General features: G+C 53.4%; 1 protein-coding gene across 1 annotated transcript; it reads left to right on the forward strand.

The window, feature by feature from the left end:
* Positions 1-2,082: 2,082 nt before the first annotated feature.
* LOC119093729 (tubulin-folding cofactor B-like) lies at positions 2,083-13,223 on the forward strand. Its single transcript, XM_037216735.1, has 7 exons — positions 2,083-2,136; positions 2,412-2,589; positions 4,177-4,320; positions 5,565-5,658; positions 6,830-7,021; positions 11,464-11,536; positions 12,924-13,223. Exons 1-7 carry the CDS (start codon positions 2,117-2,119, stop codon positions 13,048-13,050), a joined length of 828 nt encoding a protein of 275 aa, XP_037072630.1. The 5' UTR covers positions 2,083-2,116; the 3' UTR covers positions 13,051-13,223.
* The last annotated feature ends 3,401 nt before the right edge of the window (positions 13,224-16,624 follow it).

The raw sequence follows: 16,624 nt of genomic DNA on the forward strand, positions 1-16,624 counted from the left end.
GACTGGGGGTCAGCGGCGACGGGCTCAGCTACCTGGACCGCTGTCGGCAGCTGGTGACGCAGCTGGGCGGCGCGCTCGGCTTCGTGCGCCTCGTGCGCTCGGGCGGTCTGCACTGCGCCAGCGCCGCCCTGCAGTTCGTGCCGGACCTGGGCCGCGGCGGCGAGTTCGCGGCGGCGGCGGAGCGGGCCGGCCTGTGCGCGGCGGTGCGCGACGCCGCCGAGACGCTGGACGCGTGCCTCGCCGACCTGACGGCCAGCGGCGACCAGAACACGGCCTACTTCCGTCTGCTGGAGGAGGCGTTGGCGCCGGCGCTGCGCGACCCGCGCAACGCCCACCTGCGCGCTTTCCACCTGCTCGTGCCGCCTCTCTGCCTCAACCACGTGCAGCATGTGCTGGCCGCCAAGGAGCGGCTGGCGAAGGGCGCGCGCTCAGGCGCTCTGTTCACCGAGGACGGCTTCGCCATGGGCGTCGCGTTCCTGCTCAAGCTGCTGGACCTGAACAGCGCGTTTGACGCGCTCTACTGGTTCGAGGAGGTGGCGGCGCACGGGGGAGCGCGAGCGGGGCGGCGGCGGAGCGGCAGGGGCAGCGGCGAGCCGGCCGACGACAAGCTCCAGCAGGCGATCGGATTGACCCTGAGCCGGCTGCGGCAGGCGCGCCGCCAGTACGACCTCGTCTTCTACAACCTGGCGGCGGCGCGGGTGTTCTTCCGCGCGGCGCCGGCGGCGGCCGGCGCCGCCGAGACGGGCGGGGACTGAGCGAGCGGTCTGGAGATGATGGGTGCGACTGGAAGGAGGCGGTGGTGGAGGCTGCTGGCCCGGGTCCGGGGGAAGGATGGGGGTGAGCGGAGACGATTGGTCGGGGGATGGAGAGGAAAGACCGGTGGAGTGAAGCGGTATTAGGAGAAAGGACTGGCGAGGATGGCTGTGCTGGAGGACTCACTCATTATGTAGGTGGACAATGACGAATACCAATAATCGTAGTTACGTTAAAGAGGCCGAAGAGTATTCAGATTATTTCACCGTATGGTTTGGCGGGTGCCATACAGCGACAGAACATATGCCATTTACGTTGCTTGCCAATAATCCTAGCTTGCAGAAATGTCACATTCGGCACGATGAGGGATGCATTGATGCTGGACGTGCTTCTGTGTCGAGGGCTGTGGGAACGGTATTGGCCTGCAAAACCTGCGTGAACTCAGTGATGAGGAAGCCGCAATATGTCGAATGACGAGTGCGCTTACTGTTACGTTGTTACGCGGGCGTCTGTTCGTTCAGCAGGGACTGAGCCACCGTGAATATCCGATCTCGTGGCTAGCGTTGTGCCACGCCCTCTCATGCGCCACTCCCTGTCGGTGTCACTTTGTTCCTTCTCCCGGGCGAGGACTTGCTGTTGTGTTTACACCCATCGGGAAGAAGTCGGACGCACGCCTGCACGGCGGAAGGATGGCGGGATGCCAGCTGCGATTGCTTTCCGTCGCTGGCGTGTTTGGCTCCTGTGGCCATGCTAGTAACGTGGGAGGACAGGGCTTGCATGTGTAGGTAGTCAAGCCATACATATGCCGTGATTGTGTGCCTTATGGCTGTCGGTCGGAAAAGTTCAGAGCTTACGTATGTATCATTATTCCGAGGTGGTGCCGAGGTGCTAATGCTCGGTGGATCCACATGTAAAAATATATGCATGACACGCACACGCACACCTGATGGTTACATAAGTTGAGTGCGGTTAACTGTATGAAGCAGGCTAAGAGCGTAATTCACTGGTCCATCATGGCTCAGTCATTCAGCCGCTCGTGCTGCATGGTCACCCAAGACAAGCAAGATCCTGTGCAGAGCTTGGAACTCTGAGCGCTCGGAAATCGAGGTGTTTGGTAAGGAGGGGAAGTCATTTCCAAATATTAGCATGTCGAAGACGTCTTGAAAATGCAAGTTCGCGAGAAACATCGAAACGAGCATTTCGGCGTGCGGAACCTTTGATTTTTGCGCCGCGTAAAATTGCAACCTTTAAAGACCTTTACGACATTCACGTTAGGAAGAATCGCTTGCGTCCGCAACGAACGACTAAGCCCCTTGTATTTTTCGCCAGATTTTTTTATTAAAGGGAACGTGCAACCTTCACGATGCTGGGGTCCAAGCCAAGGTATGCTCCGCATCGCACTGTGGCCATTTCAGCTCGTCTAAACCATGACGTACGCTGTCGTACAGCCGGGCGTAAAATTCCGAATCCGAAAAGCACTTGAAATGCTCGGATAGTAGGTGGTGTCTTGTTCGTCCCGCGACCCTTGATTATCTATCCTGGTGCGCCTCAATACCAGCATTGCTAGAACATGGGAACTTAAAATACTGATGTGTGCCGCCTGTTAAGGTTCCTGCCGGATGTTGCCCTGCTAATGCCGCCGTCCATCTCTGTTTCAGAAATCGCCCTTGTCGTCCGGGTGTGTCACGTGCTAGCTTCGCCGATCTGAAATTCTCCAAGATGGCTGAATATCAAGTGGTCACTGCCGACACAGTCAATGTTATGGTCACTAGCAATATTACCCAGTTCCCGATGCAGAAACGATTTCAGAAAAGTCTTACGATTCTGGCGCTGAAGGTGAGACAGCACGGGTTGAAAGGCATGCTTTATAGGTAGTAGATACTTTAAAAAATTCATGTAAGTCATGTGACTGTCGTCTGGCATGACCTATCTGACCATCGTCAGAGAGCGGTCCAAAAATATTTGTAACGTAAAACGCCTGCTTACTATATATGTCCTGGAGGCAACCTATAGACTAGGAACGGAAATTACTTTTCTCCTGGCGTGTTCTCGCCCAAATGGAAGCTAATCAGTATCGGTATCAGTATCTTGGAAACCATCCGCAAGGTGGCTTTTACGGTTTCAGGACATGGTCGTGCTTCAAACTTTACACTAAAGCGTGCAGCATAAGAAGGCACACATTAAAGGGGTGCAATGAAATGATACGAGCAATGACTACGAGCAAGTGTTAAACCTATCAATGCATTATGGGCTAGATCAGTGGTCAGTGGTCAGTGGTCAGATGTACGCTACGTATGGAGATCTCACGCGTACGTTTGAGACGTGCGCCTACAAACGTAGGCGTACGGTGACAGGCGGTCCCAGACAGCTGCGGTCTGATGCGAGAACCCCCCCCCCCCCCCTGCGGGGCAGCCAATCGGTGCCTGCGCAGGTGCAGACTACCTCTGTCCGAGGCGCGCGTTTGACGGGTCGAAACATCGACGCGTGGGACAGAAAGCGCGCGGACCCCGCGAGGTCCGCCTGCCTTCCTCAGTTACCCTGAAGGCTTTTTAATTTTGTGTGGTTGACCCCTGGTCGCCCAACTCCTCACGCACAGACAGTACGTGATGCGAGAGAACACGCACGCCTGGATTATAATTTTGAGGAAGTCTTAAGTGATGACGAAATTTGTGCAAGGAAACGAGGATGTCATTGCACTTTTTCACGGCACTGGAGACACTGTCACCCCATGACAGACCGGAGTCATCTATGACGCAGACAATTTTGATGTTACTTGAGGCACGCACAGTCGATAAATCGCAGCTTGTAGTTGGCTACGAGTCGCCATATTGTGTTACACTGTTCATGCGCGCGATGATTGTTATTCGTGCATCATGTAACGAGCAAAACATACGGTCATTCGTACCGAAACCAATTACGCCAACTGGCACGTCAGCACCTGTAAAATATGCAGCCGTGGGGAACCGAACCCCAGGCCTTCAGATGAAGAGAACGCCTTATCGTGACTTCAGTCACATGGCAGCCCCGGCAAGGCTGTCAGTGTCAGGCCGTGGAAGCGTGCGGCGCGGCGTTGATACAGGGCCTGTTTAATGTGTGACCGAACGTGACCGCTGTGCGGCATCCACGGCGGGAGGACGCTCCGTTGATCGTGGTCCGTTCCGGCTGGTGTCGGCTGTTCTCTCGTGAGCGCCGGGGCTGTCTGCCGCACCATAGTCTCCCCAGGTGTCAGCCGGACGGCGCGTGGCGGCACGGTCCCAGACGCAAATAACCGAGGCAGTCGACGGTCCCTTACTCAATAGCTAACTGACTGGGCACGGCTCCCGGTCCGTGCTCGCCGGCGCCCGTGCCCGGGCGCTGGTCATGCTCGCCGCGCCGAGACCGGCCGAGTCGCGGGCCTGGTCCGACCCCTGCTGACCGCCGCAGAACAAACTGGAGCTGGTGACGGGCGGCTCGGCGGCCACCATGCGGCTCTCGCTGTACGACAAACAGGACCAGTTCGTGTGCGCCATGGACAGCGAGACCGCGCTGCTCGGTTCCTTCCCGGTCGACGAGGGTATGCGTTTACACGTGAGTGCGGCGCAGGTAGTACTGTTTGGTGTCTGCGCCTTGTGAGGAGGTCTGTGAAGACGTGTTGGACTCGCACATATGGATATGTCGGCATTTGTACTCTGACTGGACGCTTTCCGTTGTCGGCTATGCTGACGGCTTGTAGCATAGTGACTTCGAGTAGGGGGAAGAGGGAAGGCATGAATGTGGATTCACTTGCTACGAAACATTATCAGTGGGCTATCGTTAGACGTTTTCAGTAGTGCAGTGGTGCCTTCTGCTCCATCGCCCCCCCCCCTGCCTTTCCGCTCCAAAAGGCATGATCGAATTTCAACCCTCTGTCTGCCGCACACGGTCCGCGTATTATCTCCGGTAATTGCTCCCTGCTGGCGTGTTTTCGCTTCCCGCCCGGTATGTCGCCGACTGGTCTGTTATTGGAAAACTTATCCCCTCCTACGCACGATGTAATGTTACACCGCGGCACGACGGGACCTCCCCTGCGCACCCACGCGACAGTGCCGGCGCTGGCGTTAACGTGGTCCAGCCGGCTTACCCTCGGTCAGGCCTGGACTGTCCGCCGGCTGCGGTGGGCCACGTCTGTCTTTGCTGGAGGAATATCTACCCTCGGGCTCATTGCTGACGGTGTGCTACCGACACCTATTGTGACCGGGGGTGCAAAGGCACCACAGCTTGAAGTGTTTGAATGCAGTGAAAGCTCGCCTCACTCCTGAATTCTATTAATAAAGCTGTGGCTGCATGAAGTAGTCCTTACAGCTTTTCGTAAAATATGAGCGTTCTTAGAAAGCCGGCTGACATATACACACGACATGAGTTTAATACCATGAATCGGTATTTTACTATGCCGCCTGGTCGTATTACTGCCCACTGAGGCAAGAAGTATGAGTCTCCATCCGTAATGACTCGAAGCCTTGAAAGTCGTACTTCAGGCAGCCTGGTAGTGGATTAAGAAACTTGTGGTCAACTACGATCAAAACTGGAATTGAATCCGAAACCAACGTAATTGCCATGCTGTCATTGCGTGCCTTTTTCCTCCAACTATACATGATCACCAGTTAAATAATCAAAGTGCATATTAAAGCCATCTCAGTGCGTGGTGAGCCGGCGTCAGAATCGATCCCGCCCCAGACGGACTACAGCACGAGCCTAGTCTCAGCATTCTATCGTTTACCTCTGGCGCTGAGTTGTCGCCTGTGCGAAGGTCGCCTGCGATCGGCTGGTGCCTCACGTGCTGGCGCGCACCGCAGGTGGAGGACAAGACGTGCAAGAAGGGTGAGTTCGAGGACACGAGCAATATCCAGAAGTACGAGCTGAGCGATGAGCAGTACAACTCCAAACAGGGTGAGTGGAGTTTTGCCGTGTCAGGGGGTAAACCATTTTGCCGTGCCGGGGGTTGCAGTTGTCGGTGAGTGGCTTGCAGTGGACTGACACCGCCTGGACGCTGAGTTGAGCGGCTTAACGTTGGTATCCGTTGAAGAAGTCCCATGCTTCTGTCCCATGCTGAAGCCGTACATAATATTCCGTGCACAAGTCTGTCCCATGATGCTGTTTATTCGAATTAAATGTGTTTTGTTTGACTTACTGTATCGGAATATGTGAAGGCCTTTGCGTTGTAATTTTTACTGGGGCTTTACGACATACCCAACTGCTGAGGCTATATGGCGTCGCCTGTCTCTATCACTACTCACCCTCCATTGACGGATCGTGTCGCGTTATTGAATAATTTTCAGCATTCGGTTGTGAAAAGTCTCCCTGTGGTCACTCTTGTAGGCTGAAAAAGACAACGTTTCTACAGTGTCATTTGAAGTGTGTGTGTGTGTGTGTGTGTGTGTGTGTGTGTGTGTGTGTGTGTGTGTGTGTGTGTGTGTGTGTGTGTGTGTGTGTGTGTGTGTGTGCGTGTGCGTGTGCGTGTGTGCGTGCGTGCGTGCGCGCGCGCGTGCGGGCGTGTGTGCGTGTGTGCGTGTGTGCGTGTGTGCGTGCGTGTGTGTGTGTGTGTGTGTGTGTGTGTGTGTGTGTGTGTGTGTGTGTGTGTGTGTGTGTGTGTGTGCGTGTGCGTGTGTGTGTGAAAATAGTGTGGCGTGTTTGTGCGTGAGCGTGTGCGTGCGTGTGCGCGTGCGCGTGTGCGTGTGCGTGTGCGTGTGCGTGTGCGTGTGTGTGTGTGTGTTTGTGTGAGAAAATAGTGCACAAAAACAGCGGTGTCACGTCTATTTTTGTTCCATTTTTTACTCAGTTTTGAAAGTTGGAGCGTTCTCTCAAACTCCGAAACGTTGGCATTGCCACTCAAACGTCATGTTTCTCTGACTGTCTCCCTCTGTCCTCTGCCACCGCTCAGATGGCGGTGCCTAGCACAGGCCTGACCTTCAGGCGTCGGGGCTCGGATCAGGGGCTCGCTGCCAGCTGCAGTCGGCCCGCCTCGCCACAGGTGGCTTGAGAAATGACGGTGGCAACGGCCACAACAGTTACGCGTTCTGTGCAAGGCATAAGGCTAAACCAAACGCGTCACCGTCCCCAGATACGCTGCGGGCTTACCTGGAGCGCACTAAGCAGGGCAAGTACGACCAGGCCGAGATGGCGCGGCTGGCGGCCGAGAAGGAGCGCAAACAGCGCGAGGAGGAGGCGCGCGCCGCCACCATCACGGTCGGCGCCCGCTGCGAAGTGGCGCGACCTGGTCAGCTGGCCACGCGCGGCACGGTCCGCTTTTGCGGTGAGGCCCGTTCCATCCCCTGGTCGCCCCCGCGTCCCCACGAAACGCTGCGGTGCGGCGATGCCGGCGCGGCTGACTTTTTCATGCTCTCGACCTATCCACCTTGACGGTTCTCGTTTGATCCGGGACTCGGACGTGGACGTACTCGCTGAAACGCGGGGCTGCATTTGCAGAATAGGGTCCGTGCGGGGTCGGGGTTGTTTTGGGAGCTTGGACTGTAAAGGAAATATGCGTTGCCGAAACAGGTGTAAACATCCGTCTAAAGTTCGTGAAACGTGCTCATTGGTATCTATTTTGTTTTGAGCCCGTGACTTCGTTTTCGACCTAAGCAATTCTCGTGAGCTGGGACGTCATTGTTATCGGCCCTAAGCAATTTTCGTGAGCTGGGACGTCATTGTTATCGGCCCTAAGCAATTCTCGTGAGCTGGGACGTCATCGTTATCGGCCCTAAGCAATTTTCGTGAGCTTGTGGCGTCGTCATCGGCCTAAGCAATTCTCGTAAAGCAGCCATATTCTTTCTCCTGGTCCCTCGGATCTCTTTGTCTCCCCCACTGTGCTTGGCTCTCATCTGCAGCGAGGGAGCGTAACAGACTGTCGCCGCTCTGGCGACGCCGGTCTTCCAGATGTGCACCAGCGGGTGCGCGTGCAGAGTCTACGCGCTCGACTTGAACTGGTCGTTGAAGCCGTTCTGGCCTCCGCGTTTGTCTGATCCGCGGCGCAGGATATTTGACCAAATCTGATGCTTCTGATCATTGTACGAACAATGCGAAAACATAAATTTTAGGTGCACAAGTCCTTCCATAAATACCAATCGCTTTTCGAGCAGTCTCCCAACGTGTGTTGAAGGCCGTCTGAAATTTGAACTGACCCTATTGGTTTTTAATACATTGGGAGCTCAACGCTATTTGCACCTTCCATCATGCTGATACCTTATCTACCACAGGTTTCAAAGTGCACTACTTTAGGTTTACTTCAGGTACAGTCGAAGCAAATGCAAATGCCTCGTGTGCCACATTCGTTGGAGCGCTGTCAGGCCCGTTCATCACTAATGCACAGCAAGTCCATGCGGGTCACGTGATCGTGCAGTTTGTTCGTCGGGGTACCCTGGTAATTGGCGTCCATGTTTACATCGTTTGTGGTGCTTTACTACCTCAGCTGGATACCACTCATCAGGTGATTACTTATCGTTGGCAAAATAAGCCCCAATCATAATCTGTATCGCTTCACGTATGGTCCACTTACCGTATTCGTGACTCTGTAATCAATGTGATCTGGTTGCAATTTATCATCTCTGTCATTTGTCATGTATTTAAAGATGGAGGAGATGTTGAATCACAATGGTGCCGAAATGTGGCAAGATATGCCTGACTTTTGATAGGCCATTAGGGCACTCTTTATTGGGTAAGAACAATATATTTCCATTGTGTTTTTGATATCCGCTTATGCTGTATCCATGGCCTTACGAGCAGTACGTGTGCGTGTGCGTGTGCGTGTGCGTGTGCGTGTGCGTGTGCGTGTGTGTGTGTGTGTTCATACAATATAAGATAAGATAAAAGGAAACTAAAACTGGAGCCAGAAAACACGGCACAGGGAAGCTCCCGTCGAACCGCATCAGTTAAATTTCGCTGAACGGTGGTAAATGACGGTTTGACGGAACTTTGACGGTTCAAATCAGGTTATAAGGGTTAGCACTTACTAATATAACACCTTCTGTGTTCTCAAGAAGTGAACATGCCATGACAACGCGGAAAATGACGTTGAACAGCTCTTGGGAAAATATGAGATAGTCACGTGCGGGCTTCGCCGGGCGGAACCTATCATGCGTCACCTCGAGTCGAAGAGGTGAAGGTCTTTGTTGCATGGACCAGTCCGACTCCATCAAGAGCAAGCCACATCAATGGAGGAAACGGCTTTAGACAAGCCTTCCAAAACTGCGGGGTGTGTGCCATTAAGGTTTAAATGGCACGATCTACGAACAGTAGATCACGGTAAGATATGATCGCGAAGATCAAAGTTTGGCCTAACTTGATCTTGTTTGACCAAACTCCGTAGTAGCAGTCAGAGCAATAGAAATGCACTTCATAGTAATGATGTTCATAGAAGGGGTGGGAAGCCCTCTCAAACCTCTCTTGGGCTCATTTCGTATGAGGAATAAGCGTTAGGTGTCGCTTTTGAACAAAACTACCAACGTGAGAGTGGTAATGTATCTGATTTCTGAACCGTCATCGTCTGAAGCCTCAAATTCCTACTACACGCAAAAGTAGCTGCCTTCAGCTAGCTAAAATTTCAGCACCGTGCTTAATACTATATAGAAGTTTTTGGAGAATAATATTGGTACTCGTAGGGCGAGCGTTAAACGATGCCCAGCGGGGTTATTTTGACATGCTCTCCCGGCGGGGGGAGGGGGGGGGGCGACAGGATCGTACTTGCGATTGGACTAAAATGGAGACTCGGAGTAAAGACCACTGTGTTGCTCGTGGACTGAGTAATCCAATGACAGACGGTTTTTTGTTCCAGGTTAATAAGCGATCTTCCAGTCACAGCAATGGTCTTACGGACGCTATCGAAAATTAAACGATCAGTAATGATCTTACCAGTATAATTTCCAAACTGCAGAACAAAAATGCTTACGTAAGCACCAGTCTCTTCCTTGTATTCTTTCGGTTCTGAAAATGGCCTCGTTTTTTATCTGCGTCAGCTAAATGACCTTTCAGGTTATAGAAACATCACAATCAAAATGTTTGCTTGATTCCATGGTCTCCAGTTCCATTATCGGTAGCTGCAATACTGAACAAGGTGTCATGATGGAGAAGCACCAGTGTCGTGACATTTGCCTAAGTTATCGGTTAATTCTGACCTCTGAGGTCAAGCTAGGTCGTTAGGGTTCCGCATGCTTTGCATGGACATACGCGGCAGATAGTTGTGCTAAGATTATCCGACAAACGCAATTTGAACCTGATGACTCCTTCAGTTACGAATAATTTGCATTTTATGGATTCGACCTTTGACAGGCTTAAGTGACACTTGCATAATTAGATCAAAAAAGTACTCTATCGGTCATGTGGTAAGTACCCAGCCACGACAACGATGCAGTACATTCTTCGCAATGCGACGAACAGTTCCAAATGACTAATATTTGAAAGCATGTGGAAGACATGTGCATTTTGAACGAGGTCACAAAGTCTTACAATGTGTGGCAACAAAAAGCGTAGTGCAGGTGCTATGCGATACAGAATGAGGCGGAACAAGTTCACTCAAGCTGCAAAAGATACATATTGCAACTGCCATCACGGGCGATGGCAGCGCAGCCCAGATGCTGCATGCGGCCACTAACAATGACAGCCTATGACCTTGCTCGACCTTTGGAAGACCACTGGCGCTTGCATGCAAATGCTCATAAACAAAGCGAGTGGAAAAATGAGCATTCGGCAATGCAGCGCGTTTGTGCAACGACAGCGCATTATCTGTCTATTGGCACTTACTTGGCTTACATTTAGCTTATCCGGCGTGCCCGTACCCAATATAATTACCACTGTTCGTACAGTGTCTGCCCAAATGATGTCGATGTGGAAATCTTGATTAAACAGCATTGCATTGAAGGTGTTATGAAACCCATATAACAGAACAATCGGGCATGTTTAGCTCAGCTTGACCTCGCATGACCTGACCTCTGACCCCTCAGCCTCAGACCCAATCAGGCCTGATATTGCTGAAGTCGAAATCGATTACACTTACAAAACAAACGCGTAACAAAGCTCTATTGCCAACAAGTGAATTGTGTTGTCTATTCAGGACGAAACCTGATCAAAACGACTCTCACAAAAGGTTATTTATTAGGTTTATGGAACTATTGGGACAAAAGCGCTGAGAAAATTAACAGGATAAGTAAAAAGCTGGCTATCAAAATAAAATAAACCTATCTTTGGTGGTAATCAGAAAAAATCTCAGAGGTGGGAGGATCTCATGCCGCTGCCCTCGTTATGGGGGGGGGGGGGGGGAGACGGTTCGGCTGTCATGTCTGTAGCTACTTTTGCGCTTCATTATCAGTTGGTTTAAGGTGTGCATGTCGCAGTCAGTCTGTGTGCATGTCAGTTGCTAGAATGTCGTTTTGTAACCCCCTTGACAACTCATTTCATAAACGATCGTCATGTTTCCTTTTCTCTCGCAGGTTGCCATGCGTAGTGAGGAACATAACGTGCCTGAACTGTCGATTGCTAAGTTTGCTAAGGATTCCTAGACTCCGGGTAATCTAGCATAGGTCCAACGGTGTTTCGGTATTTCTTGTGAGGTACCAGCTTCCAGAGACGCTGATGTGATTGACATAAGCAAGAACCGCCTCGCCTGCACGCTGTTCCATCGATCATTGCACGGGCAAAAATGAGCTGACCGCTGTGTGACCTTGGAGGGCGTGAACTTCTGACCGGTGCGCGCTCTTCCGGCAGGTCCCACGGACTTCAGCACCGGCATATGGGTAGGAATTCAGTGCGACGAGCCGGTGGGGAAGAACGACGGCAGGTGAGAGCCCGCCCGCTGCACGGTCGCTCGGGGGTGCACGGAAGGGGGGGGGGGGGGGAGGAGGGGAGCTGATTCCTATCGGAAGCGAGCGGTATCGGGCCCAAATGGCGTGTTATCAGCGGCGGTATTGCGGCACGTCCCTGGAATGTGTGCAGCGTTGTTGATGGCGATGATGGGGTTTCCGGGGAAGCGACTGCGTGGTTGCGCAGTTTCCAGTGCGCGATACCGCGGCGCTTGTCCAATAGGTGGTAAGCGTGCGTGAGGGGCCGGAACGGACACGTTTCAGTTTTATGGCGTCGTTTCAGTGCTGCGTGATATGCATGTGTGATGTATAGATTATGGTTAGTGGTCGCAGGAAACTCTTGCCGGAGTGTTCAGTGTGACCGTGGTAATGGGCAGGATGGTCATATGTGTGGATACCATGTGAACTCCACACGTGGATACCATGTATGCATAGTGTATGGATGCCATGTGGATACCATGTATGCATAGTGTGTGGATGCCATGTGGATACCATGTGAACTCTCCCCAAGACAGAGGGTACAGCGCTTCAAATTTTCCCGAACTGTCTCCCGAACCGCCTAATGCACCACACTTACATGTTGTTTGACTGAGTTTTGAACCGCCTTCTCTTTATCTGACTTGCGGATTCTAGGTTCCTTACATATCCGATGCCGGACCCGTGGCCGCGTTCTCAGGGGTGTACGTGTAGAAATACGGAAAATTAACGTCCCGTGAGTCAATAATGTTTTTCAGTTGTATATCATGTCTTAAAAACCAACCAAAGAAACGTTCGTAAACCCTTGATAATCCAGCAGAAGTATATCGTTACGCGTGAACGTTTTATGTGTAAGCCCAGCCGACGTCAGTATGATGGGACGTCCGCAACGGACCTTGCCCGGCCGTCTGAAAATCAATAGCACTACTCTGAGTAACACAAAGTAGCTCTGTGGATACATAAAGAGCTAAAATGGAAGACATTAATTTAATTGAATCAAATGTGCCCTTGCCCGACAGGTCAACCAAAAGCGATATGTTAAAATTAAAATGACCGAAACGCAAGTTTTAGGTTACCGACGTAAATGCTTTCGCTCCTTGTTTCGGTGTTCTTGGTCCAGCACGTCGAGTGTCTTGTTTCGGTATTTTTGGTCCAGCACGTCGAGTGTTGGGACGATGTGTTGACTGATAGCTTACCACTCTCGCGGGGGCTTACAGCGGAATCGATGAAACCGAGCAGTGATGACTGCTGCTGGGGGTGAATGCAACAGTTTGTTGGGATATTTACTGACGCACAGCGGCAAGGGTCGTCGTCTGTCGTCCGTGCCCCCCCCCCCCCCCCGCCGCCGTCACCCGCCGCGTCGTCTCACAGCACGCCCGTGCATCACAGCGTGAACGGACGGCGCTACTTCGAGTGTGCGGACAAGTACGGCCTGATGACGCGGCCGGCGTCTGTCACTGTCGGGGACTTCCCCGAGCGGGCCATCGACGCCGACGACGACGACGACGAGATGTGAGGCGCCGACGGCCGCCCGCCGAGACACCGCCGCCGCCTGCCGAGACGCCGCCGCCGCCCGCGGTCCCGCGGCGGCAATTTTCACCTGTGAGAGGAGGCGAAGCGTCCGCGCTCCCGTGCGGCCGGCGCGCCCGTCGCGAGTAGTGCCCGTGAGAGGGAGACGCTCGTGCGGCGTGCGCTCCGCCCGCGTGCGGGCGTGAGCGCGCGCGGCTGCTGTCGGGAGGGAGCCGGCAGCGCGGCCCTGCCGTCGCGGGCGCCGGCCTGGCGGCAGAGGCGCAATCTTTGAGGGGGCGCGGGCACGCGGGCGCTCGCCGCTCGCACGCCGCGGCCCGACCGGGGAGACGGCCGCGTCGCGTGCTGTTTGCCGTCCAGACTGTGTGGCGCGGGGAGAGTGGTGCGGTTTGAGGCTGAGAACCAGGTCGACAGGTGACCTAGGCACCTCGGTCGGCGGAGATGCTGTCGAGTGGGGCGTCTGGAGTCGGATCCAAGACGACACGTGATGAGTGTGCATTCCACTGCCCACTAATTGTCACGGTTTTGTCGTTCTCTATCCGTTTCATGGTAGAGCTGCTGCAGCCTCGCTGTCACTTACGGTAACGCAGCGGAGGTGGTCACAGTTTGTGTCCTCGAGTCATTTCACAGAAGCACTGCTGTTGCTTCACTACCAGCACGGTAACGTGGCAAACCATTTCACAGCAGCACTGCTGGTGTTTCACTACGAGCACGGTAACACGGTAACATGATGGAGGTAGCTAAGCTTTCACGAGTAAATTAACCGTAGTCACAGCCATGGCGTCTTCTTTAGAAGCAGGACTTGGGCCCTAAAGACAATCGCCAAGTCGCCGAAATCAGCCTCCACCTCTCGGTCTTCTGGTTAGCAGGGCCGCACTGTGCTTCGCAGGCCTTTGGCGTTTCTTGCGCTTTGCGTTTTTATGTTGCTATGTGACACGGGTCGATTAAGCCGCAGTTGCCTTTGGATTCTCGCTTGAGGCCTTTTCTGGATAAAATACATGATAACACATTATGTGCTGATTTGCTCTTGGAACATTTATGGAGCCGACGGCGGATCCTGACCACGGTTCGCGTTCTGTGGAAAAATGTCTCGTTTGAATTGATTTTCACGGGCACAAAAAAGCAAATTGGATCCTCAGAAGGAACTCTTCGAACTGAGCGCAGACGAGTTATTCTTGTCCAGGTGGAGAGTACGCGGCTGGGAAACCAGATCTTGCGGCATTGATAGAATGGTGAATAGCTGAGTCGGAGTCATCTGCGAGGAGGTAAAGCGTGTTGTCGAGAATTAGACAATCGCATGCACGTCGGGAAATGTGTCGGTTTGATTCAGAAACTAGCGGATGATGATACAGTCGCCTGTGCGACAGATGTACGAGATGTGAGGTTGGCCGTCCACCGATCCTTCCGCACACGCGCGCTGTGGAACTGCTCGCCTCGCGCCGCTCGCCGCCTCGAAGACGCCTGACGACGCTGCAGCCGGCTCGCCAGTCACGGAGACATGACGCGATCTCGCGGGCAACCCGACCGTCTTCAGGAAGCGGGATCTGCGGGGGCACGGGCCGGAGTCCGAGCGGGGGTGGATACACGTCTGCGGTTTGCCGTCTGCTGCAGCGCCGGCAGAAGACAAACCGCTGCGGTTTGTCGTCTGCCAGCGCTGTGGCCTCGGTGCACGGGGCGGCGCGGAGAGGTTGGCGGGACACTTCAGCCGGTGCGCTCGTTAAACCCCAATTGTACAAACGCGCGGTTTGGCGCCGGGGCAGGGAGAGCTCGGATAGGGCCAGCGGCAGGTGTAGGCACCAGTTCTTGCCGCCGTCACCGGTAGGCTGGAAACCCTCGGCCGGAGCAGAATGCCGCTCGAAGGCGCGACAGCGTGCGCCACTTTGTCCGGCCCGGTTCATTTGTGCACGCAACATGCATCATCAATGCGGACTACCTGAATCACAATCTCACGGTCGGCCGGCCCGGCCCTCGCCGCGTGCGTCATCGAAGCCAGGCTGATTGAGCTGCCATCGGTCGCCGCGCGGTCGCTGCGCCCGACTGCCACCAGGGCGGCGCCACCGTCTCCGCCTCGGTCCGATCGGTCCGACCAGGTAGTCTCGGGACATTATCGGGCCCCGAATAATTCAGCGGTACGTGGTCAGGCCGGTCACCGACCATCGACGGAAAATAGGGCGATCAATCGGCGCACCGGCCCTGCATTATTGACAGCCGACCGCGGCGCTAAAATACGCCCGTAAGTGGACGCCGCCGAGTCCTCGGACGGCCGTCGTTACGGTGCGTGGGATCGGCGATTTGGTGCGTGACGTATTATTGACGTCAAAGGATTCTCTAGCGTGACATCCGCGTTTGATGTGTGTATTATGCGTAGGCGTCTTTTGATGTTGCGTTTGAAAATTACGAGCGGTTTCGATTTTGTTTGATTCAGAGCATACGTTGGCCTGACCCGGTCGTCTTGTTTGCCTTATCATCCCTGCTTTATTCTGATTGTGGCGTCGATATTAGATGTCGGATCGCTTTATGGATTGCATGTATTCTGCGCACAGCATTTGCCTCGTCTGGTGATGCATGGATGCTCCATATTGGATCAAGGCGAGCGGACAGGACATGACGCATAAACAAGACAGTACCAAGAGCCTTTTTCATCGTAGAATAACCAGGAGAATGGAAGGACAGATCCACTGCTTATTCTTCGAGGAATAAGGTTATTAGTGCTGTCCTATTGATATGCATAATGTTCCTTGTGAAGGCACCTAACGACCAACGTAATTTTGAACAAAATGTTCATCAATTTGGCACAAATGAACTTTACATAAGTGTCAAAAACACGTCCGAGCGTCAGTTGGTACCGAGTGCATTATAGACATCCACCCTACATCTACAAACGGCCTTAGCAAAACGATTGTACACTCACCATCGAACCGAAGAGCCACTCTGGTGGCTTCAAAAAGCTTGTGATTATCCGTGTTGCCGTAGGCGACGGATTTGCTGATGTAAAGCGCATCTTGCTCATTTGAGAGTAGCAATAGATGCTTTTGCCTCGACTGCCACGTCACGAACACCGGTAAGAGTGCTGCCTTCATCAAATATATTGGGCTAAGACTAATACGAACACGGTGATTGCCAGTCAGCATCAATGATGGCTACATTATGCCATTAGCAGTAATTCGGCGGCCGTGTACACAATCACGCAAGTTCGGCATATGGCAAGACACTAAAGCATCATCAAAAATATCGTATCACCCATCACACCCACTTCTCCCGAAGTGAACGCGGGTGAGTGGTGTTTGATTCGTTAGTGCTCATGTAGCATTCCGCAGTGGGGTGGTGGGCGCCCGCCACCCCCGGTCCCTGCCACAGCCCCGTCCACGACAGAGCATGCACAAAGAACAAACGCGTCTATCGGCATCATCTTGCATCTCCGTTGACGTATGTGGACGATCTGATAACAATTCTACGAGGCATGCTTCGGTTCCGAAACACGCGTGAACCCTCAAAACAAATGCCGCGACCCGGTGTACAGATCCAGTCACAGAAGGACGATATAGCATCAAATATCCGTTTCA

The sequence above is a fragment of the Pollicipes pollicipes genome, unplaced genomic scaffold (genome assembly GCF_011947565.3).
Source record: "Pollicipes pollicipes isolate AB1234 unplaced genomic scaffold, Ppol_2.1 Scaffold_4002;HRSCAF=4701_pilon_pilon_pilon, whole genome shotgun sequence".
In the NCBI taxonomy this organism is placed as follows: domain Eukaryota; kingdom Metazoa; phylum Arthropoda; class Thecostraca; order Pollicipedomorpha; family Pollicipedidae; genus Pollicipes; species Pollicipes pollicipes.